The 24,281-nt window shown below is 39.3% G+C and overlaps 1 protein-coding gene across 1 annotated transcript; it reads left to right on the top strand.

Annotated features, from left to right (window-relative positions):
• Positions 1-4,512: 4,512 nt before the first annotated feature.
• Positions 4,513-23,275, top strand: LOC104464007 (ankyrin-3-like). Its single transcript, XM_010076560.1, has 4 exons — positions 4,513-4,614; positions 8,453-8,638; positions 10,430-10,528; positions 22,953-23,275. The coding sequence occupies exons 1-4, from the start codon at positions 4,537-4,539 to the stop codon at positions 23,109-23,111; spliced, it is 522 nt and encodes a 173-aa protein (XP_010074862.1). The 5' UTR covers positions 4,513-4,536; the 3' UTR covers positions 23,112-23,275.
• The last annotated feature ends 1,006 nt before the right edge of the window (positions 23,276-24,281 follow it).

Raw genomic sequence — 24,281 nt, 5'->3', positions numbered from 1 at the left:
GAGAGGCTGAGGACCTTGAAGTATCCTAGTAATAATTGTGAACGTTCCCTTCTTATCAGCTTTTCTCCTGAGCATAAATCCAAAACACAGCCTCTTGCTAGCTAGAAAGTTAACTCTTAGCTTAACCCAGGACGGTTGTCCAGAAGCCATGCAGACACACAGCCCTGGAGATGAAGAAAGTGGAGGCACATACAGGGGTGTTTGCAGGATGCTGGAAGTGGTTGTGTAACAGGCAGCACAGCAAAGCCTTTACCCTTCAACTTTAGATCTGCCCTCCAGCATCCTACGAGCTGCTGTTACAGAGTGAGAAGAGATACTGATAGAACAGGAGAGTGGGAGAGAGCTTGTTCAGATAAAAAGGGATCCTGTTTCACAGAATGCAATGTCTCAGGCCTAATAGAGCGCATCCCCTTTCCATGTGCAAGGAGGTACAGCAAGCACATGCAGAACTTTTAAGTTTGGTCAACTATTTTGAATTAATATTTAGGTCAATTACAGAAATTTTGAAATAAGGGAAAACAGTGCTGGTCTTCAAAGCAGCAACATGAAACAGAAAAACTCTGTCTCAAAAAATGCATAAACCACAGATTGTTGAAAGCCATGTAACTGTGCCATAGGAGGTGTCCGTGCTTGCCTGCCCCATTCCTCTTGTTCCTCCTCAGGGACTGGCTGGCAGGCAGCGTCAGAGAAAGGGGATCAGACTAAGAGATGGTCTTCTTATCTGGCCCAGTATTGCTGTTCTGCTGGATCGTAAAGATGTGGGCATGATAGAAAATGTTTGTTAAAAAGGGAAATTAAAAATTACCCATTTTAAAGAAAGATTTTTTCTTAATGGTCTCTCAAATAATATGAACAAAATGTTTAATAGAACATGGGCGGTCAAGAATATTAGTTATCTGTGATCTACGTTTTATGTTTCTTTCACCTGGACAAAAAAAACCAGGCTACTCATTTCTCCTTTCTTACTCTTTTGTATTAGCTACATACAGCATCGTTTGGTTCCAGACACCGTATAATTTGAATTTAAAGAGAACAACAATAACAAAAATTAGTTTTAAGAAAAATCTTCCATGACTGTTAAGAAGTAAAACAAAGCAGAAATATTTCCAATGGTTCTGTGTTGAAGAAATTAACATGGCTTTGAAAGGATCTTTTCTGCTTGTTTGAGAACTTGTGTATTCAGCCCTGAAACTAAAAATAATCTGAGATTGTAAACATCTTATATAACTGCATTGTCCATACACCCTAAGGTTTTGCCATGTTACCCTTATTTTGCTAATGTATGATAATTAAAAATTATTTTTCCCCCCATTATGGATGCCTTTGGTGTCTTTGCTTGAGAGAAATGTATATTGGCCATTCCACACCAATACCTGGCAAAGAGATACCCCAGTTGGGATTAGTCATCTTGGGAAGTCCCTGGATCTCTGTGTTATTGAATTGCCCCTGGACCAGCTTTGTCTGTGGTACTGAGCATCACTTGATCCTTCCTAAGCCTTAGAATAAAGTTCTGCTGAATTTGGCATACCCACAGAGAGACCACTCAAGGATTTTTTTGTTTTGTTTTTCTTTTTGATGCTGACCCATTTTTCTGTGAGTTTGGCTTTATCTTCTCTTCCCTGCCAGTGTTAGGGGATGTAAGGCCTTCTTTAACCAAATCTTCCTGTCCTTGAAAAGAAAAAGCGAATTTTTACTGAGTCTGAATTTTGCACCTCTTCAAAGGGCTATTTATTACTGTGGAAGACAAAATGCTTTCCTAAGGCCTGTGGCTCTCTGGCAATTTCAGACCCTTTTTGAAGAGAGAAGAGAAAGCAAAATATAGGGGGTTAAAAGGTGGAATACCTTGTGATAGTTTAACATAGGAGAAAAGGTTCTGCTCTGCCTCCAAATGCTAATACTACTTGGTCCTGAGAATTTTTGCCTATTAATTATTTTTTGAAATGAATAATTAGGAAGTGTTTCCTGTTTCTTTTCTGAATGCAAATGTTTGAAACAAACAAAAAAATATTAATCTCTGTTTCCAGCTGAGTTAGTAAATAGATATTGAGTATGCCATGAAATGATGGGGAAAAATGCCAGACTCTGCTGTTCACTATAGTAAAAACCTGTAATGTGCCATATTAGGTACCTTAGAAGGTGCTTACTGGCTTCTTTGGTTTTCATTAAGCAGAATTCTAACTGTATGGTAACTGAAGTGTTAGGCCTTGGTTCTAGAGAGTGCATTAACACGTTGCTAACTTTAGGCTTTGGCTCCAGTAGGACTTCAGCGCCTGCTTTATGCTTGTAGCAGTGTTTTCCTGAATAGAGACCAAATTATCAAAATACTGGAACAGCAACAGACCTCACAGCCTGTGCAAGCCTTGTAAACATGTGGCTTCACAGCTGCTCAGTGTCTTGCTGATGGTAAAGTTCCTCTTGGATCAAACATCCAGTTCATGCTGTTTCCTCTCCAACTGTCCTTTCTTCTGACCTCCGATTTGTCTCTGCTGCCAGTGAAGCCTGCATGCTCGGCCTCCGGTCACCTGCGCTCTCCTGCGTGCACTGTGTTGGACATGTGCCATGCAACTCGGTTCCGTTGCTGTGACAGTCAGATGTCTCTCAGCTGTTTTCACTGTGGCTACATAACTCAGCTGAAATTCATTGCTGTAGGTCTTAGGCTACAGTTTCACTTCATCCCTCCAGAGCCCAGAATGTTAATGTTTTTTTCTTTGATGCAAATATATGGACAAACTCTTTTCAGCTCACCTCTGTTTTGCACCATTGTTTTCCTGTAAAATCTAGGTCAGTGTCCTTTGTAACTGTTCTAGCCAAATTTCTGAGCTGCTCCCCCTGCACCTTCCACCCTGCTGAAATGTCTGCCCTGGCCGCACTGCAGGCGCAAGTGCTGATGCTCTCTGCCAAACCCAGTTGTGTGGAAGCTCTTCCTTAAATTTTCTGTTATTTAAGCCAGATTAAATCTCTCTCTGTTTTACCTGATATTTTTAACTAGCCCTTACATCCTACTTTCTTTTGTATTTCCTTTCCACCTTGTCCTTCCAACGCAAGTAATAACTAGAAGTGGTGTGTGGTAGAGCGAGAGGTCTAGGGGGATCTTAGCAGCGAGTAGTTGAAGAGGGAAGCTGCTGCCCCCATTGCAGCTGGTTCTGTGTGAAGCTTACTTAAGACTGAGGTTCACAGAAATCCTAATGACATGAGATCTGGAAGATAGGGAGAAGAAAGAGGGCCCTAATAGAGCCCACTGAAACCTCAGTGAACTCCTGGCCAAAATGTTTAATGGCATCATGACCCGTGCTGGTACCGTAAGGAAAGGGATCAGGCAAAGTCTAGCAGTGATGTGTCGGACAAAGAGTGACGCTGGAGGATGAAGGGTAAAAACACGTATTATGACAGAGCAGAGGAGAAGGGATCATTGTTCTTATGGCTGATGCTGCTTTGATTGTTTCAGCACTATCAAGCTGCTCAGACAATAATATATGAGTGTTTTAAGTTGTTACTATAAAATGTATTTACCACTAGTTCATGGTTCTGTTGGACTGAGGGATGTGCAGTGCTGTATGAAAGCAAAGCAATTCCAGCTGCAAATCAGCAACTTCTATAAATTCCTTTAGGGGTATCTTGAACCCAGGAAAGGTTTCATGACTTCATTTTGCTGTTTTGGTTTTGTGAGTGACATCAAATCAGTGAATTTCAGAAATGCATAGAACAGGGAAAAGTATGTTGTCTTAATGTTAGCACCCAGAAATTCAGTTCCTGAAATTCTGTGACCTGAATGCAGTCAAGGCAGAGACTGTAAGGCATTGACTGCAAGAGGAAAACCCTAGCCAAAGAATGAGTTAAGCTCTGCAGCCTCTAATACTTGTGTTGCATTGATTGAAATCACTCACTTAAGCATAATTTGAGAAATGCTCTAATGTGTCCAGAAACACTGATAAACCTCTATCTCAAACTGCTGAGAACTAACAATCCTGAGATATCCTGGTGCCTGAAATATAAAGTAGCTCAGTGACCACAAGCAGGCTGTGCTCAGAACACAGCTCTTTGAAGAGACAAAAGGCATACGTAGACAGCAGAAGTGAAAGAGAAGTCAAAGCTAATGAAGAGAAGAGGAAAAAATTGGAAAGTATTCTGAAGAGCCATTGCCCTTGCTTTTCCTACATACTTGTATTGTATTTGCGTGTCCCGTTTTGCATTTCCATTGCTGTGCCTGCATTTATCGGGAATTGTAACCCATCTCTACCAAATGGTCTGTCCAGATTGGTTTTTAGTTTGACTTCAAAACAGATGTAAAAGGAATTATTCTCACTTAGGTGTGGGAATTGTATCTGGTCAGCTGAAAGATTCCACTGTGTCCTTTTAAATAATATTACCCTTCTATCTTCAAATCAGGGGAGATCACACCATTAACTGGTATGTGCACACACAGTTTGTTTTCCTCTTGATCTACCCAATTTTAGCAGATCTGTGGTATGTATGAAATGTTTCTAGAGTGTTTACACTCTTGTTTTCCTGTTTCAGAATGGTTTCACTCCACTGTATATGGCAGCCCAAGAAAACCACCTGGAGGTTGTTAAATTTCTTCTTGACAATGGTGCCAGTCAAAGCCTTGCCACAGAGGTAAAAGTTTGAATTTCACACTTTATGAACAAAGTAAAATGTGCTTCAGCACTGATTCTTGACAGCTTCTATGAAACTACTATTTTTAAGTACAAAGTTAAAGACCAATAAAAAGTTGTCTCTATGAAGTGTGCTAACGAATACTGAGTGATTGCCTTTTCAACAGTTTAGACTATCTCTTGCCATCTCTAAAATAAAAAAGGACTTTAACTAGAAACAGTTCTAAAAATAAATGTGTTCTTAGTCATAACTGGTAATCTTTCAGGTTAAGCACTCAAACAGGGAAACTGTGTGCATAATATAAAAGTTCTCTGTGCTTTCTTTAAAAATACTGAGCAATGTGGCTGGCAACCGTAAAGCAAGAACAACTGTTTACTTACGCTTTGGGGCCAGCCCTGGGACATCAACGGAAACCCAGGGTTACTTAGTGCTTGGAGCACTTTCTGAACTGCACTTATTGCCATGCTGATGCCCTCTCTGTAGCACCCGGTTTTCCCATCTGGTTTTGCAGTGATAATGTTAAGCTGACAGAAAGATGCAAGTTCCATTCTTGAAGGTATTCTGTGGTCTTTCTAGAAGAACACTTTTTATTTCTTGCTTTAAAAAGTAATTCTAGCTCAAATAAGGCAAAATGGAAGGAAAAAGAATAGCAGACTTATTAATAGTCTTAAATGTACTGCACTGAGAAAGGTTTTTAATCTGATGAATTTTCAATTGTCTGAATTCTAAGGTTTACTACCAAAAAAAAAAAAAAAAAGTATTTTAGTGTGTGCTCTCTCTAATATTCATTAAATTCAGATTACTCTGTCTGAACTGATTCTGTGAAGGAAATAATGATATTTGGAAAAGTCCTACTTTTTGCAAAATATGAAATGCAAGATTAGTTTATTGCATCACTATACCTTATAGTATCACCATATAACAATGTATGTATGGAATCTTTTTTTTTCCTCTTCTGAAGTCAGCACTGTAAAAAAATAATCACTAGTGGATCAAAACTATGTTTTCAAAATCAATAAAAATTAGTTATAACTGGAGGTGTGCATCAGAAACTACTTTCTGGAAATGCTCAAAGATATGAAAGCCAAGAAATACCAAAATTAATATTTTAAATCTGGAAAATTAGTTTAAAATTGTACTTTTCAGAACACTGATTTCTATTTCTTTGTAAAAACTTGGAAATGAAGAAGTCACAGGACCCCCAGAGTTGTACAATGGATTCAGACTTTTGAAAAGACTCTTACTACTGTATGATTTGGTGAAAATATAAATTTTTAAGATTATGCATGGTTACTTGGTTCTTTTTCTTTGCTATTGTTTTTCCCTTGAGCATTGTATGTCAGTTTAGGTTGACTTTTCTCCAACTCAGCTTGACGATAAGGGGCAATCTAATTTTATCCATGGAGAATTCCTTTGAAGATACCAGACTACAAAACAATGTTGCCTTTATTGCCTTACTTGTTTGTGATAGATCCTTATGGGTGCCTTTTTATTTTTTGTTGGTCTAAGTTTTCATATAAATCTGATTTATCTTTACCTTTGTAAGTGGAAAAGCCTTTGTTATTAAATTATTACCACTTAGCTAAATATTAATTGAAAATAAAACTCTTTAACAAAGGAATTTTAATTTAAATAAAAAATAGAACTAACTATTTTATTTAAATTGTTTTTAGCGTGGGGTGGTTTGTTTTTGTGTTTTGGGGTTTTTTTTTCCTGGAATGGACTTTGCCTTAGGTTTGAAAGTGCGGTCGCGAATTATAGTACCAACATCATGACACTTGCAATTGCCTTTTGTCAGTTGGCATCTTCAGAGAGCGTGTGGTGGAAATATGTTCTTATTGGTGCTAATATTCTTGGTCACAGTTTGCTTGGCCATGGTACAGTGATCTCTGCACACACTGAAATGATGGGCAGCTCTCATCAGAGTTAGTGAACTGGGGGTAAAGGGGATGGCAGCTGTTTTGGGGTTGGAATTAAGTGTTTCTTCCCATTTGTCCACTCCCTTTTCCCTAAGGAAAGGAGAAAATGTATTCCTAGCATTTTTTATAATATTATCATTACAAGCACTTTTATCAGAAGAGAAAGCTTGATGAGAAAAAACATTGTAGATGGTTAAACCACGTTTCTTTGTGAAGAAGCAGACTGTGCCTCTGCCACCAGCTGTATAAATAGAGAAGGAAGCCAATGTCTCCAGGTCACTAAGGTGTGATCTGTCGCAGTCAGGGTTTCTCCAGGCTAGAGCTTCCATTTCTGCAGGTACAGAGGTGTTATGTTGCCAGAGCCCTCTTGTGGGGATGCTCATGGAGCTTTTTGTCCTTCAGAGCTACACAGAATTCTTCACATGCTGTGCTGCTCTCTGCCCACAGTCTGAGGCTGCACAGTTTTTTCACCCCAGGAACCACTCATGGCCCAGGACCGCAGCCCAGAGCCCTGTCCCACTACTGGAGGATGGTGAGGTGGAGGAAAAGGGGAAAGCTGTGGTTAAATGAGTTTAAAAACATTCATGATTAAAAAAAGCTTGTTAGGACCCAAGGAGTTTCAGTAATTTTTATTTTTTTTTCCAAAAATTTTGAAAACTTGCTCATTTTCAGAATCCCTCCTATTTCTTCTCTTAAATTGAGGGCCCTTTGTTTAGGAAGCCAGGGAGAAAAATTCATTGTTGAAAACACTACATTTAGTTTCAAAAGTTAAAAAGTTAACACTTTCATTCTGCACTTCTCAGAGTGTGGGGACCTACATACTTCTGAGTCATTGCTGCACTTTTATTTCACACTTACACAGTTTCACCATGACAGAAGTAGTTGAAAAGTGAAAGAAGTTGTTTACCTACTAACCTGTAGTGAAGTTTGGTAATATAAGCTTTGGCTATACTGTTTGAGATTCAAATGTGATAAATAAATATCCCAAGTAGAGCAATTTGCGTTTGTGATTTTTTTGAGTGACTTATGGGTATTATCTTGGTCAAAGCTGAATGAGTTCCTGGATTGGAATACCACTCTGATGTTTGGGAAGGAGCAGAATCTAAACGATAACTCTTTCATTCTAAGAATCCATAAAAATTATAAAAGCATCTTGGACTGTAGTTTTCAATTGTTTGAGGAATGCACTCTAAAATCTGTTAAAAGTCTTCTCTTTTTCAGGTTTCTTATTCTGCTCTACTTTAGTTGGCTATTTGCTAGTCTGACAGGAAATAATTTCTGTTTATAAGAGGACTGTACATCACACCTATATAAATTTTCATAAATGGAAATTGGAGTAAAACAATTGGTGTATTGGGAGAATGTGATATTCCTGTTCAAATATTATTAGATTTTAAATCTACATATAAAATATACCAGAGGATAGAGCTGAAGCTTTGGGGTTTTTTTCTCGAGAAACATAGATTATAACCTGTAGCTGTGAGGGGAATGGATGATAATTTGCTATAGAGACATCATTAACAATTATAATTTTAATATTTCAGCATTCTATACCTTTTTACATTGTTATACACTTTGCTATACGCTTTGCTATACACATACTTATTTATGTAAGTGTTAATTCATGAGTAATTTCACACCTTTTTTCCCAAGTCACAGTCATTTTTGTTTGCTTGTGTCTTATAATTTTATGTTCAAGTGTGGAGTGCCAGAAAGGTGTTTTGAACATTTGACACCTAGTTCACTGACACTTCACTCCAATTTCAGTGTCATTGCAGAGTACTTTTAATTTGCACCATGCTACACTTTATGTTTGCATTTGGGCAAGTACTGTTACTAATGCTGAGATCTCTTCCTTTCCCCTTTCCACCCCTGGAAAGCTTGGAATATGAGTTGAGAGTCCCCATTGTATGTTGCAGGATGGTTTCACGCCTTTGGCAGTAGCTTTGCAACAAGGTCACGACCAGGTGGTTTCACTGCTGCTTGAAAATGATACGAAGGGAAAAGTCCGTCTTCCTGCCCTTCACATCGCAGCTCGCAAGGATGATACGAAGGCAGCGGCTCTGCTCCTGCAAAATGACCACAATGCTGATGTGGAGTCAAAGGTCAGTTGTAAAAAGAAACAAGATTCAATGCTATTAAGTGCTGACGACATGTATTACATCCAGTGAAGATCTCCTTTAGTGTGAAGTATTTTGCTGCAGAGTTACACATAACTTTCTCCTATAGTGTGTGATTCAGAATAACGTTTCATTTATTTCCTCTGCCTCTTCCTCCCCCATTCCCTTTTTGTTTAAATCAGGGTTAATTTCTCCTGTAGAAACTTTGCAAATAGAAAATAATAAGTAAAACATTACTAGAATTATTCACTTGGGAATGAAAGCCACTCCTGCAGTGGTCTGCTATAGGTATTGTGCAGTTAAGTAATTTGATTAGTTGTTTGTGCAATTGCTACTTCAAGAATTTTGGTAAACATGTAACAATTAACATTCAAAATACTCGATCATTCAGCTTCCATTCAGTCGAGCTTCCTTTTTGTGCTGATTGTGCTGTCATCTGAGCTGCCATGCCATGTAGCAATCATGAAGCTTTTTGCATCCATATCACCAGTGGTGAACTAACCGTTCATTTTTTCCCCCTCTTTGCTTCCAAATGTGTTAACCTAGATGATGGTGAATAGAACAACAGAGGTATATATAAATATATATATGCATCATCACTCCTCCATGACTTAGTGCTGCTGCATCATTTCTTCCTCTTCCTTTCTGCATTGCCTTTTACAGGATAGATACCTGCTTTAGATGAAATAAAGTAGCATGTGCTAGAGAAGACTGTAGTTTAGATACCAGGGCTTTCTGCAGCTGAAACTAGGGTTTAAAAGTAAGAGTAAGCATTCTTGGGAACTAACTGCCATCACAAAAGAGCCATATTATGTAAGATGGAGTTTTCAGGGATTCTCATGGAATGTACATTTATCAGATGTGTTAAGAGCTGCAGACAACCCTGTCATGTTGTGCATCCAGGTCTGATTTTAGGCTTCTGCATGACACTTACCTTGATGGTGTCAGCAAATAGAATGGTCTGAGAGTGGTTTTATATCTGCAAAACTCCCAAAGTAAGGCAGTGGCAGCTAGCATGGCTTGCTAACAATTTAGAAATGCATCTAGTTCCCATAAGGTTTCATACTTTGCAGGACTGATGGAATTGCTGCATGTTTTAGCATTATTTTAAAAAGAAGTACAACAACTTAAATATGAAAACAAGTTGCTGAAGGAATTTTATCAGTAAGGCATCTTCTAATTAGGGTGGTAACTCATGGTGTCTGAACGTAACCCAGTGTGATTGCCCACAGTGGGAGATTGATCTTTATGACACTAACCCTTGGAAAAAAGATCCATATTAATAATTTAAAATCGTCTTTGATGATGTTTTCATTTGCATCTACTTTGAATTTATAAAAAACGAGCAAGTATCACTAAATGACTTGTATCTGAACTTCTGCAAAGAATCTCTAAAGGTTTAACTTGTAAGATGGACATAATACCGTTAACAATTACATATTTCTAGTTAGAAATTGATTTCTAATGAAGGACAGATCATTGCTTTAATACCGTTGTTTTTCTGGAATAACTGCAAGTTGTATCCTAGTTCTGGTCTTCTAGAATAATTATGTTAATTTTTTTCCCTCCTGCATAGCAATATGATTTTATTTAGACTCTCTGAGAGTCTATAAATAAACCTCAGTGAGTGAAAACTAGCACAGAATTGGAATGGTGACTTGCAGCAGACTCCTGTTACTAGCTTTTGTCAGTGATGCGATGCAAATTCTGGAGTACCAATGACTTATAAAAAAATAAGTATCTGTTGGTTTTGTTTTGTTTTGTTTTGTTTTCCAGAGTGGGTTCACTCCCCTCCACATAGCTGCTCACTATGGAAATATCAATGTAGCTACGTTGCTGTTAAATCGGGGTGCTGCTGTGGACTTCACTGCAAGGGTAAGTGTGAAATCTTAGTTATGCTTAGTTTGCTTAATCATCGTTTTGAAACACTTTTTCCACAAAGGTCTGGAAAGGTACATTGCTCTTGCCATCCAAAGGACCTGGCCCGACTGCTCTCGTTCTGTTCCCGTACGGTGTAAAGGGAGGTTCCCTGAGCTGCTGAACTGAACCTGAGCACTAGTCCTCACCTTTGAAAACTTCTGATTTAATCAAAAAGAGCTGCTATTTTCATAGTTCCAGTGGTGCAAAAGACAGGCTGGGATTCAGTGACATGAATGCTTTCACCTAAGGGTTTAACATATGTCAGGAGTGCTGTCCTGTTGAATTGTCCCCAATATGCAGCTGTTTCCAGTGAACATGAAGTGCAGATGTTATTGGTGAACAAGCAGCTGTGCCTTCACTGCATATGCATGATTCAGATGATACATGAAGGAGATCTGAAAAAATGGAGAGGTAGAAATTTAAATGAGATATAGAAATGGAGGGGAGTCAATTTTGGGAGCTGCATGGCAGAAGCCATGGTAAAGTGGGGGAACTAACCCTCCTGACCCAGTAAGCTGGGCACCAAAGTAATGACACAGCCCAGGGAATGACAGGGTAGTTCCTCAGATGTCTGAAAAAGTATTGGGAGCCAAGAGGGCAATGGTATGAGCCTTCTTGGTGTCCCCTTGGTTGACTCTGGGATCAGTGGGGAGCAGTGGACCAGTGGCTTCAGCTGCACCTTCTCACTTGGGGAGTGGGTCCATCCTCCCACAGGCAGCTGGACTGCCTTGCAAGCCCACTTCCAGCAGGGCCTCATCTCACAGCCTGGGCCAAGGTTTGACCATATCTGCTGTCAAGGGTCAGGTCTATTGAAGACCAAAGAGGAATAGGAGAGTGTGAAGGAGTGTGACCAGTGTGGAGAGGATGTGGGAAAAACAAAATGTAAGCAGAAGTGTAAAGGACAGAAAATGACAGAGGGAAGTTATATATAGTTGGAAGAGCAGGAAAATAAAGTAATGTAGATGGACAAGGACACAGCAATATGAAGGGCAAGGAAAGAGATGGTGCCAGGCATGATACCAAAGACTGAAGAGAGGCAAATACAAAGGTAATACAAAATTTAATGAGCCAGGATGGAGGGCTAAAGAAAGGTTGGGTAGAGAGAATGTGGGCAGAAAGCTGAGTAGGTACCATGAGCATATGCAAGGCTTTAAGAAGGGAGAAGCAGGGAGAGTTATTAGAGACATACAGCTAAATAGAAAAGGAGCTAACATTTAAAATAAGTTAACATTGGAAAATGCTGGAGCTAGAACTTCCTCATGAAGTTCTTAAAATTTTGTTTCCTCATTAGCTTCTTCACTAACGTCTTGGGCTGTATGAATACGAGGAGGATGCCTATGGAATATCTGCTGACACACAGCCAGAAATGTTTGTCAGTACAGAAAGAGTGCAACAGAATACGGAAATGTGTTGAAATTCCTAGTGGAAAACAGATCAAACTCTTATCTAAAGAATACACATATTTCTCCTGCTGGTTTCTCCGACAATCTACAGCCAAGAAAGAGGAGGACCTGTCTATATTAGCTGTTCACTGGGTGATGTGTATGATATGGTAAAAAAACAAACCAAACCCAAAAAAGCAAATGTGATTACAAGTTATTCCAAGGTATTTCTGATACAAACCAAAAAACCAACCAACCAACCAAAAGCAACCAGGAAAAAAAAACCCAATCAAAAAACCACACCAAACCAAACAAAAAACCCCAACAAAACAAACCAAACTGCGGCTGTGCAAGAATTTGACTCACCAAACCTTGCCAAAAAAGTCAGGGAGGGAGACGTGGTAGTGGTCTCTAGGACAATAGGGAGAGAAACTCAAGGGAGCAAGAGACATTCAAGCTGAAGGCAAATGCTGATGTAAGAGTACATAGGTATAAAATGGCCATGAATAAATGTTGTCTAGAAATTTATGTATTTAACAGTATGTATTAATAATTAATACTCTTAAATAATTATTTAGTAATTAATATTAAATATAAGAAATGAGATTCTGGAGCAGCTTTCAATTAAAGTAGAAAAAGCAAAAAAACCCAATGTGTATTCAAGATGATATTTATGAGGGGAATTATGTGGCATGGATAATTCAGCAGCTCCTTTTCAGGGATTTTGATCATGTGTTGTGTTGTTTACTTTTACAAGAGGAAGAGTATTATAATACTGCTTAGAACATTTGCCACACAGCAAAAATAAAATTGTATTATGTTCTTTTACTTTAGATAGTAGTGTATAGCTAAAAACTTGAATGCTTTTATAGTTAAGGAGCATATTTACATGCATCAAAGTGTTCATGATAAGCATTGCAAACCCATGAAAATAATACAGTAATATAATGTTTATTTACCATAGAAACTACTGTTTTACTTATAGGAGTTATCACACTAAAAACAAAACAAAACAAAACCAAAAAAACCCCAAACCAAAATCTGAACAGTTCTTTTTTAGATATTATCTATGGTTAATAACGGGAGGTGGAGGGAGTGATAGATTGGGAATAGAAAATTTGAACAAGGACAGACCCAGAATATTTTCCTTAAACTGTAGGTAGGAGCAAAAGTGAAGTGTTGGTGCTATCCACTATTCATTCAACATAGCATCATTCAGTGATTTATTAACGAAGATAAATCCCCAAAGATAAAAGCCACTGACATAAGGCATGGTCCAGTACTACTAAGGTTAGTAAGAAGAGTAGTAACAGATAGTGGGTCAAGCTGATAGCTGAGTAAGAATCAACTCTCATATATCGCCCACAAATGGTGTTTTCCAAATCACATTCATCACTAAATGTATTTCATGTTATTGGTGAGAGGGGGGTCTCAGGTTAGATCCACATGAAGTTTACAAGCTAAGAGTAGATTTGGGGGTTAGGGGTTTCTGGGAAGTTTCTAACTGTGTGTGCTTCGCTTTCACTGATAAAGTTGTCCTCTTATTCCCGAGTCCTTAAACTGACCAAGTTAGAGCATTGAGGCATTTCAAACAGGCATAAGCTTTGGCATACAGGATTTGATAGGCTCTAATCACAGGAGCAAGGAAGACGAATGAGGTCTTGGGCCAACTCTTCCCCACTCAGAAACAAGATTAGGGATTAGCAATGCTGCTATATTTACCAATTAGCAGCATTTAGTACCAGTGCCACTAAATATCATCTACCTATGCTTGTTCTGATAACTAAGAAATCTTAAGCTTCAGCAGCTCTGTTTTGGATTAGGGGCACTGATGGAGAGCCCATCCAAAGTAATAAGAACATCCTCCCCTCCTCTTCAAGACCTGGAAATTCGAGGTTCTCCCTCCATTAGTTGTCATCATCAGAGAGAGGCAGGGAAGTGGAGAGGCAATGGCATCAGCCCGAAAGAGCAGTGGGCTGAGGCTGTGACTCAGAGCACTGAACAACTTGTTTGTGCTTGTGATAGCTGGGTGGGGGCATCCGCAGAGCACATCTCTACTGTATGGTGGTTGCAAATCTAGATAAAGTAGCTGTGACAGAAGGAATCGTAGCATGAATAACAGTAATATGGAGTTGAATTTTGTTCTTTAGTGCTTATGAGACTGCGGGTAATGAAAGCGCTTCACAGAAAGATAAGTTGGATTCTGGTAGAGAGTGAATTTGTAGGCAGACAGAGCACCCTTATAAGTTGAGTGTAAAGTACAATTATCAGCACCAAGTAACAGAGCCCTTGCTTGATCCTTGATAACTCAAATTGCAAAACAGTTAGAGGTGCTACTAGAACAGGTACTAAAATTGGCCCACAGGTACAGCCCGTCCACTGGCACCTCATTGGCTCTTGTTTTAATTTCTGTAAACAACATTCATGATGTGCTGTCTCCTCTCTGGAGGAGGGGCCCTTGTTTGTGTTGTTGACAATCTAAGATAAGTAACTGAACAAAGATATGGAAGGGCTGTAACCCAACTAAAATCACACTGTGTGTAGGTACTGGAACTTTCAGAAGTACAAAGAGCGAACTGTAGGATATGGGTGTCAAATGCATTTTGTGTTCTTGCGAACTACCAAATATTTTTCCTTTGTTCTTGTTAAGGAAATATGAATCAACAATACTTGTCTATCTCTCAATTTATGTATCAATTCTGGGGAGAGATTTGAACAAGAGCAGAGGATTATGGTAAGGGAAGATGCTTGTGTGGAGGGGGCAACACGAAGACAAATGTGTGAGGGCAGGATAAATAGCCTGCTCCCACCATTGGTGTAGTGAAGTTGGGGAAGGATGGAGAAAATGTGAATGAACATGCAGGATGAAGAGAAAGCTCTGAGACTTAAGGACAAGAGCAAGTGTGGTGAAAAGAGGAGCTGGTGAAAGGACGTAAGAAAAAGGAGGGCAGAGCTGTGCAAAGGAGATCTCTTCAGCTGTTGTGTTTTCAGTGCATTTCTGAGGGGCCCAAGGGAACAAAGAGGTTCCAGCAATGAAGACGGGGAAAGACATGAGCTTGATAATGGCTCTGGGTGTGCAGGCAGGAGGTGAGCAGTGGTGCTGTACTGTAAGTAAATTATGTCCCCAGTGATATGCATTAGCAGCTGCTCCCCTCACCCCTGCCGGTATACACCTGCCTGCCTCTCAGCTGTCATATACTCCCTTGTTCCCTTGTTTCAGTGCATCTAAGAAAAATAGGCATAGCTCCAGGAGCCCTTACAGGTGTTACAGTGCCTGCCAGCCTGTGTACCTGCTGATGACAGAGGCTGAGAGGCTTGGAAATGTACGTGCTTTTGGTTTGCACTCTTCCAGCCCAGTGACTGATTTCATGTCACCTCTTCCTTTGAACTGCGTTAGCACTTCTGTGTCTGCTTTCTTTCTCTAGCCTTGCTGCAAGTGCAGGGAAGATGTCAGATCATGGAAAGTTCCCTGTGGGAGGAATGGAAATAATTTCAGTAAATCAGCTTGTGATGCCCCTGATTCTACCTGTGTACAGGGAGGCAGCTCCAAGAATCTTCATAGCCTCAGTTCAAGTAAACCAGGTTCCCCTTATTGGGCTGGATGTTTGCCATTTTGTAATGAAGGAAAAACACTCATTCCAAGTTGTTTGACTTCTTGGGCTTAAACTCAGCAATAAACCTTTCACAATTAGTGGCAGGGTATGCTTTGTAGAAATAGCAGGCATTTTATGTCTATTCATCATCCTTTTTCTGTAGTACATTTTCACGTGTGTGGCTATGCTTCTCTGAAACCTGTCAAAGCTAAATAAATCCCTTAATTGCATCACCATAATTCCCTTTTGCTTAAATGGCAGGCAATTGCATATGGGTTAAAGAAGTGGAGGAAGAGAATAAGGGGTAACTGAGGATGAAGTCAGTCTCCTTTCTTGGCCAGAAAGTCTCTAACTGGGCTTTGTAACAATTCTAGACACTGTTCTCTTAGCTGGCAGTGGCACCTGATGTTGGAGAAGTGTGGATAAATCCTAGTTACAAACTGAAAGAAGACCAAAGACCTTTAAGTCAGTCTGTTCTATCAATTTTTTCAACAGAAAAAAGTAATTGCTGCTATTTTAAGAAAAATATTGTTCATCAGCCACTTCTGCCTTTGAATCAAACTGTATCTGGTGTGTTACATAGAGGTTTAATAATTTTGATATCTGCTTCCCTTCTTTTGGAACTACCAACCTGGTGATTAGTATGGAGAAGTTAAATCCACTGGGTTCTCCTGTTCCAGGCTTTCAATTCAGGAGATTTGCTGTTGGCATACAGTGACCATAAGTGTAGTGAAAACTGCTGGGCTCCCATCCTAGCTACTGCTTCTGAACCTGAATGCTGTTGCAGGGGCTTCATGCCATGGGTATAACTTATCTTACCAGAATCATGTCATCTTCAGCCTGATGGTGGGTGGGGTGCTGGAGAAAAAGGACAGGTCACAGAGGGATTTCTTCATCTTTATCTGTAGTATTCCCTTCAAATTTGCTCTCAACTGCCTTGCGCTTTGATATCTAGGACTTGGAAAGGTGTATACAGATACATGCTAAGGCAAGTAACAGCCACTGGAAGGAATGAGAAACCAGTTTCCTTAGCAGTCTGTATACCTCTGTGGTATACTGTGCAAAAAAGTTCTTTTGCTATAAATCAGACCCCTGCAGTGTGCCTGCCCTTTCACCTTCAGGCCTTGCTAGGGCATCCCCAGGAGCAGTGTACAGGGAAGACAGGCAGTTTTATCTGCTGCAATTCCCAGCCAGCTGCAACGGAGATGTGTGTCCAGACTGCCCTGTGCTAACTCAGCAACAAGAAAGTGCCAATCAGCATTTCTCCAAGGCTGCTATGCAGACCAAGGAGGTGAATAAGGTGCTTTGACTAAACTGTATTTTCTGGGGATTATAATTAGGAAAAAGTTATCTTTTGGGGGTTCACAAAGTCTTCAGATATCGTTCTTCTGTCTGAGATTATCTTCTAGTGCAAAGATCCGTCTATCCCAGGTGAGGAAATGCCTCCGAAAGCTTCACTTTTCTCTGAGAAGTGTAGTGGTTAGAAAGGAAGGAAAAAATTGTTCTCTCCAGCTTCCAGAGCAATGACTGAGAGAAACTTCTGTGACCCCCACATCCACTCCATATTCGAACAAGTCAGAAGATTCAGGTAGAAAGGGAATCCACTACATCAAGATGACCTCTGCCCATGTCTTTCTTGCCAAAGCAAAGAAAAGGTAGTCACTGTGCTATAAAACTGCATCCAACTTGGTGAACAGCTTTCCTGATACACAGCACTCTTTACTTGAGAGATCTCAGTTCCAGAGGAATTGGGTTTTGTCTGCAGAAAGTTTGTTTACTGGAAGGTTGAGAAAGGATGTGGTAATTTTGAGAGGGTGGTGTGAGGACAACATACATTAGTGATGACCCGGAGGCTGAGGAGCAGAACACCATTAGGCCATCAAAAAGAGCAGGCAATATGTAAGTGACAGTAACATAAGAGAAAAACATCTTTTTATTTCCCTAGTGGTAGTTTGTCATAACAGCTCCTTGCCATACTCTTTTCTTCCAGAATTCATTTTATACATCTCAAGCATGAAGAAAGATAAGTATATAAGCATTCAAGAACTAAATTAGCACATTGTATGACTTTTATTAAATAGAGAAGAGAAAAGCTGAAAAATTATGCCCTGTTGTGTTTCCTGGAAAGCATCTGATTGTATGTTTGTGTTTGTACCTGTAATTTCTTTAATTTCTGAAAGTCCTATACAAGTCTCAGTGAACCCCTTAACTGCTACTAGAATATAAGACTTTTCTCTGCAGGGATTCTGCAGTGTTGTAGCTCCAGTTCTGAATTTCAGAAAAAATACAGAAGGAGAGAATATCAGGTGTCTTCATATACAACATGTTGATGTAGCTGCACAGTTGCATATGACAATCTTCCCACACATAGTACAATCTTCCCATACCTTCAGGAACTGGTGATACTGGTAATATCCATGCGGTATTGCTGATGACAATTCTAGTGTATGACAACCACCAACCAACAATGTGCTCTTTCCTTAAGAACCCTTACTGATAGAGGGATTTTCCAGACTGTACAGGAAATTTCTGCTTTAGCAGTCTGGCTATTTTCAGCTTCTGTTTTATTCACACATTCTTTGTCAATATTAAGCTCTTCCCAAAGTCTGCTCTCACTTGAGAACTGAGAATCTTACTAAATTCCAAATTAATCTGAACATTTTGGTAAGAAACTGTGGGGTTTTCTAAATCAAAGATAAAGAAGCAGGATTTTTGTGATTAAAACTACGCTTCACTGAGGGGCTGGGAGGAGAGCTCAGCGGTGGAGATAAGCTTTCTCATTGGTAGGAAGAAGAAATATCAAGTCCCCATGATGCTGGCAATGAGTCTTTACAGTCTCTACATGATCTGCCAGTCAGTCAGCATTTAAAACAATGCAACACATGACTAGGAAAGGCTTTCTCTTTTTTGTGTGTGATTTTTTTTTTTTTTAAAGCTACACTTCAGAGCCCAGTATGATACTGTAAGTACAAACATTTAGTCTTATTTATTATGAGCATCCTTATGCTTGTAAACTCAGACTGTCTGATGGGAGGAAGAGGCAATCCCATAGGACAGCCTATCAAACCACAAACCAGGAGGAATGCATTAAGATAAAACTACAAAATGTACTGTGACTGCCCTCTGTCAATTTTAAGTTTTTCCTTTTTTTTTTTTTTCTGACTTCCTAACCATTTGTGGTGCTAATTTGTAATAGTATGGAGTAATTCTGAATACTGTGGTGAACGGTGATGGATAATGCCACATGTCAAAGGGGAGCTGATCTCATTTCAGATGGGAAATGTAGGTGGCTTATTGCTCAGCACAGCATAACTCAAAATTTTTTGAATTTTCTTGAAAAGTTGTAGATAGAGAGATGCAGCTGAAAGGGGTTAGTGCTTCCGCTGGTCAGGCACAAGCAAAATCCACTGAATGGAAAAGCAGGTCCCTCTTCACCCATCTTATTTATGGATGTTGTGAGACTCTGAAGGAAGGCACAGGCCCTCTGGGAGAGGGTGGTGGCTGCAGCAGGCAATGGATAAAGGGAAACAGCCATCCACAGTGTTGTGAGGTATAGAAAAAATTGCATGCATCGAATCTGTCACACTTTGAGCTATATACAGTTTCAGAGTACTTCAAGTCATACACCCCAGGAAATCTGCCAAGGGGGAAAGGAAAGGCTATGTGCTAGTTCATAATCCTATGAACATTTCTTGCGTAGTTTTAGGTTGCTGTTCTCACACGTCATGTTTCATATTCCCTGTATAATTTGTTAACTCACAAGTTGGATCTCCGTGTTGAGGGGTCTACTTGAGACATTCTCCAGCATTTGATATTTCAGCCGGAAAGGCAAGAAGCTGTCGAACAAACATTCTAAATCTGAACCACATCTTTTTAATGGCAACTTTTTGAAGGCATTTTGGATTTATTACTGCAGAAAAACATCTTCAAAAGTTTCCTGATTTACTATTCTATCTTAAGAACAAAGGGAGAAATTTATAGAAGATCAAACAGATAAAAATAGAATGAAAAGACAGCAGATGCTGTTGATTTACTGAAGAATTCAGAGCCTCACATTTGGTGGCTATATTGTTTGCTGATACCACAGTTTTAGTGTTAATAATCTACACCCAAGCTGAACATATTACGAAGCTTTTTTAATCTCTAGTTTCTTGCGACACGTACAGAAAACACTTGATTTTGAGTTGCTTGCTTTATGTTTTGTCATCAGAAACATTAATTATGATATCTGAGGATTATTCACTTCTCAGTTCACTTTCTTAATTGTCACATGAGAGATGGGAAGGGGTGATATGTGTGATATGTCTAGGTGTAATTCTTTAAGCCTTGGCACAACATGGTATTGACCAAAGACAAGTTGCTTGCCCTAAACTTCAGTGTGCAATTATTTAAGCATTCACATAATGCATCTCTTCATCTGTTCAGGAGTCAGAACTCTCAGCCACCAGAATTATTATTTCATATTGTTCTCTACCAGAAAAAGCTCAAATAGCTAAATGGGAAAATTAAATTCTTAATAGAGACCTATCCCCTCTCTTTTTTACCCTTCACTTCCCCACAGTGTTTCCCTGAGCTCTTAGGGTTGAATAGGGCTAAACATGTTTTTTCTTCTTTAATTCTTTTAATGAACTGTCTGAATAGGTTAGTAGAGTACAAAGAAAACTACATCTGCCTTCCTAGAGAATGAGTGCTTCAGTGCTCTCTTTTCCCAGGAGAGAGAAGCTAAGTTTGATCATCCATAAGGACAGTTATTTCACTGGGCATGTAGGGCTTAATTTGCTTGATTCCTCCTGCTCAAGTCTTTATTTTGGGGTAGCTGTTTGTAGCTGGTTTTCTGAACAAAACTGTCTGAAATGATCACGTTCTTTAGTGATCCGTCTCTTCCTAATGTAAACTTGCTGCCTGTTTCCAAGCAAATGTAACTCAGTGTTTCAAGATCCTAGAGACATTAAATTTATATGTTTTTCATAAAGACTGGTGATCAAATGGAGGAAAGACGGACTGCTCGCTGTCCAGCTTGCAGAAGTGAGCTCAGTCCATATTAGGTGCTAGAGGATTTCCCCACGTACCCAGCCGGTGTCCTTGTCCCCTAGCAGAAGATGAGAAGATGAGAGACAACTGCACAGGGAACAGGTCCTGATAGTTTCAGTACTAACCAGAAATATGAAGGCCATTTGAACAAGACCCATTTTTGACCATGAAAACTTGATTTTTTTTTTCTGCCTGTTGCAAGCAAACAGTGGGACCTAAACCTTAACTACTAAGCAAAAGTCAGACCTTTTTAAGTTGTGTATCTGCCAGTGCTCATTCATCCCCTCTAGAATCAACTCTCCTTCATTTAAGGCAACAGGAGCTTTGAACGATTGGACTGGCAAAGAATTAGATTCAAAGTACACATTCTTAGCTGATTATACCTTCCCCTATGCCACATTAGGTTGATTTAGATTGGTGTCAAGATGAATGAGAACCAGACTTCTAATAGGTACTTGTCCTACCTTTTGTAATGCAGTCCCTTCCTCCTCTGTTTCTTTGTTGATGCTTAGAAAAGGCATTTCCTCTACTCTGTGTATGATACAGTAAATTGTTAACAGTAATGTATTAACAGGGCACTAGGGTCTATTAGACAGAGTTAACCTCTTTGCCCATCAATCCCAGCAAGCAGAAGAAGGTGGTCCTTCATTCTAAATTACTGTCAGTACCTTTTAATTGAAGATGTGCAAGTTGCTTCCTTTACTGTTTTTTCTCAGGAAGTAGAGTTCATCTCTCTTTCTCCTTCTGACCTCAGTAAGGAGGAAAAAGCAGAAAGTATCTCATCATAGTTGTTTTCCCTCTTTTTCTGTCCTCTTTGTGGCTGATAACAGTACTCTACTGACACCATATTATATCCAGTGTCAACTCCTAGTCAAATAGAATTAATTCTTTTTTCAAAACCAATTCACAAATTGCAAGTTAAGCAATCACACAGCTTTAAATCCCTGGGAAGACTAGGTACAGCATACTTTTTGTTTAATGTGTTAAGCATCATTTTTGCTTTACTTTGTTTTTTAAAGAAATGAGAAGCCACTCTGGAATAGTAGCTGGTTTGGTGCTCTGCTGATCATTAGTACTGGAGAAAGATGCTCTGCCATTTCATCTTGTTAAAATGTATTTTACTTCTGTGATAATCTTCATTAGTACTTTCTAGTACTTGTACATTAGCTCCATAGTGAAATTGTGTGTAAATGGAAATGTAGCATATTGGATTAGGTACTCAGCATTATTATTAAGCTATGAGTCAGCTTGTCACATCTGAGAGCAGATCTTTTTTCCATGCTGGTTTTCTATCACTCCACTCACCTGCAGTTTTGAGGAAGCACTATTAAACAGTCTGTTGGCCAGGCAAGCAGCTATTCAAGGTGATGGGTGCCTTTCTGGTGCAGTCAGCCATAGGACACATGCTCACTAAAATTTACTGCTTTCTGCTCAGTCTCAGGGAAGCTGGTTTTACGCAGCCAGCTGTTTCGTCTGCCTCTGAATACACAGAAGCATGTTCTTTAAAATTCTATTTGTCTTCATACAGTAGCTGCATGCTCTACTTAAATCATTTTATTTTTACTTGGCTCTATATGATCATATATATACAGGATGTGGCCTTCATATGCCACAAGATAAAGGATTTATCAGAGCATGAAGAAACATCCTAGCTACATCTTGTTAAAAAAGTGTGTTTGTGTGCGCACGCATTGGTTATGTAACTGTCCTCAATGCGCAGCATCGCTGCATGCTGCTGCCCTGCCAGGTGCCACTTAGGGAGGCATATACATGTATTTGCAGCTTTATATGAAGTCCAGTGTTATGTTTATTAGAGAACGAAATTTGATAAACAAAATAAGTGATGTGACTGAAATGAAGGTGCTTACATGGCTTTCAGAGTTTGCTGATAATGTTCAGAAATAAACAGCATCAGCATTTTGTTCCTTTTGAGTTAGACCTACAGATGTAATGCTTTTCTTTATTTTCTATGGCTCCTACAAGGCCAATGATGTTGTGAGGTACGAGTCCTTATCATTACATGCTCAGAAACAGATTAATTACATTTTTAGGATTTAGTCAATAAAATTGAATAAATTTAACTCTTATACAAAAGCTGAGAACTGAGGCACAATCATATCCTCTTATAACTCCAGACACAACTTGAATGTTTGTCTTTATAATATATATGTCAACGTGTCAGGCCAGTAATTCACACATGTGAATAAACACAGCTTCCCTTTGCTTTCATGCTCCCAGGGGAAAAAAAAAATCTGTTATGCTTTAGCAAATTGGGCATAATTAACTCTGTGAGCAAACTGATAATGCAGTTAATGGAAGAAAGATATATGGATATTTACTTTCATGTTTGGTTTTTTTTTTTTTCCCCCACAGAATGATATCACACCATTACATGTTGCATCGAAGAGGGGAAATGCAAATATGGTCAAACTCCTACTTGATCGAGGAGCTAAAATTGATGCCAAAACAAGGGTAAGCTCAAATGTGAACGCTGTGAGTGATTGTGTGGAATTCTTTCCTCCGACCTGTTAGTTGCTGTACAGCTTAAATAATTCATCTTCCTGGCAGGCTACCATAGCTGCACTGTGTTTCTTTTCTATAAAATGGTTGCAGTAGGATGCTAACAATCTACATCTCTTAAAGCAGTGTGTGAAACACCATGTATGGCAAAGCTCAGAACTAGCAATTTTCCGTGTTCTCTGTTGAGCGTTTAATTAGGAGTTGCTTCCAGCTTCTTGAGGGTAGAGGTGAATGTACAGGAAAATACTAAAATACAATAATTCAATTTAGGTACTTCAGAATTTGAGTGCTAAAAGAGTAACTTTGAACTGCAGTGTGTGTTTGCCTTTTGTTATCCACAGGGCAGTGTCACAGAGCACGATGTTGCTGGTGGGTCTCATGCAGCTCAGCCTCTGACTGGGTGCTTAGCTGCTGGCTTGGATTTGTCAGCAAACATGCCAGGCCCAGTGGTGGTTTCCATCCGGTCAACACCTGACTCAAGTTGCTGAGTGACTTGAAAACTCAATGGATATGGTTATATCTAAGTGCTGTAGTTAAAACCCAGTCAAGCTAGTTTAAGGATGTTTTTACTTACACAGTGGCAAAAAGAGAAGGAAAAAGCTCAAATATTTGGAAGTAAACCTAGAACTTAGTGGTGCTGTGGGCTCTTATGGCAGTCTTTGCAACACACACCTGTGCACATGAGATAACCTTCACGAGCTGTGCCTGTAAGTTTTTGACAATTGTAATTTTCTTGAAATATTAGCTTATCACCTATCCATCTTCCATTTTTAATTATTCTGTATAATTTCTACCAGAATTATTCTAGACAAAACAAAGGTATAACCTAATTTTTTTTTTTTTTTTTTTTTTTTGCAGTTATTACTGTATCCACACGTTTCTGATTGGTTTTTCAATGTTTCAGCATTCTCAGAGATTTCCTGCAGTGCTTTTTGGGGCACGTTTGTATTTTTTGTTTCTTTAGCAAATTTGGAAACTGGGTCAATTTATTTTCTCACCTCTGTACTCTCTCCACATGCTTTTCTTTAATTCTTCCATTTTGCCTTTAGAAATCACTCATGACTTTTTTTTGTAAAATGTTTCTGTTTTTTCTAATTGCGGAATATAGAAGAGATGACTTTTCACGGATAATGTGAACAGTGGGTATACTTTCTGGACTAAAATACCAGCCTCCTATGTGCT

The sequence above is a fragment of the Pterocles gutturalis genome, unplaced genomic scaffold, assembly GCF_000699245.1.
Source record: "Pterocles gutturalis isolate BGI_N339 unplaced genomic scaffold, ASM69924v1 Scaffold47441, whole genome shotgun sequence".
Taxonomy (NCBI): domain Eukaryota; kingdom Metazoa; phylum Chordata; class Aves; order Pterocliformes; family Pteroclidae; genus Pterocles; species Pterocles gutturalis.
Note: the sequence above shows the minus strand (reverse complement) of the source record. Positions and strands in the feature narration are given on the sequence as shown.

What these genes read in the sequence shown, in the direction of transcription:
- LOC104464007 (XM_010076560.1), top strand. Translation starts at nt 4,537, where the DNA reads ATGGCAGCCCAAGAAAACCACCTGGAGGTTGTTAAATTTCTTCTTGAC. An exon ending in GTCAAAGCCTTGCCACAGAG is followed by an intron (nt 4,615 to 8,452) that starts GTAAAAGTTTGA and finishes TGTATGTTGCAG; the next exon opens with GATGGTTTCACGCCTTTGGC. An exon ending in CTGTGGACTTCACTGCAAGG is followed by an intron (nt 10,529 to 22,952) that starts GTAAGTGTGAAA and finishes TTTCCCCCACAG; the next exon opens with AATGATATCACACCATTACA.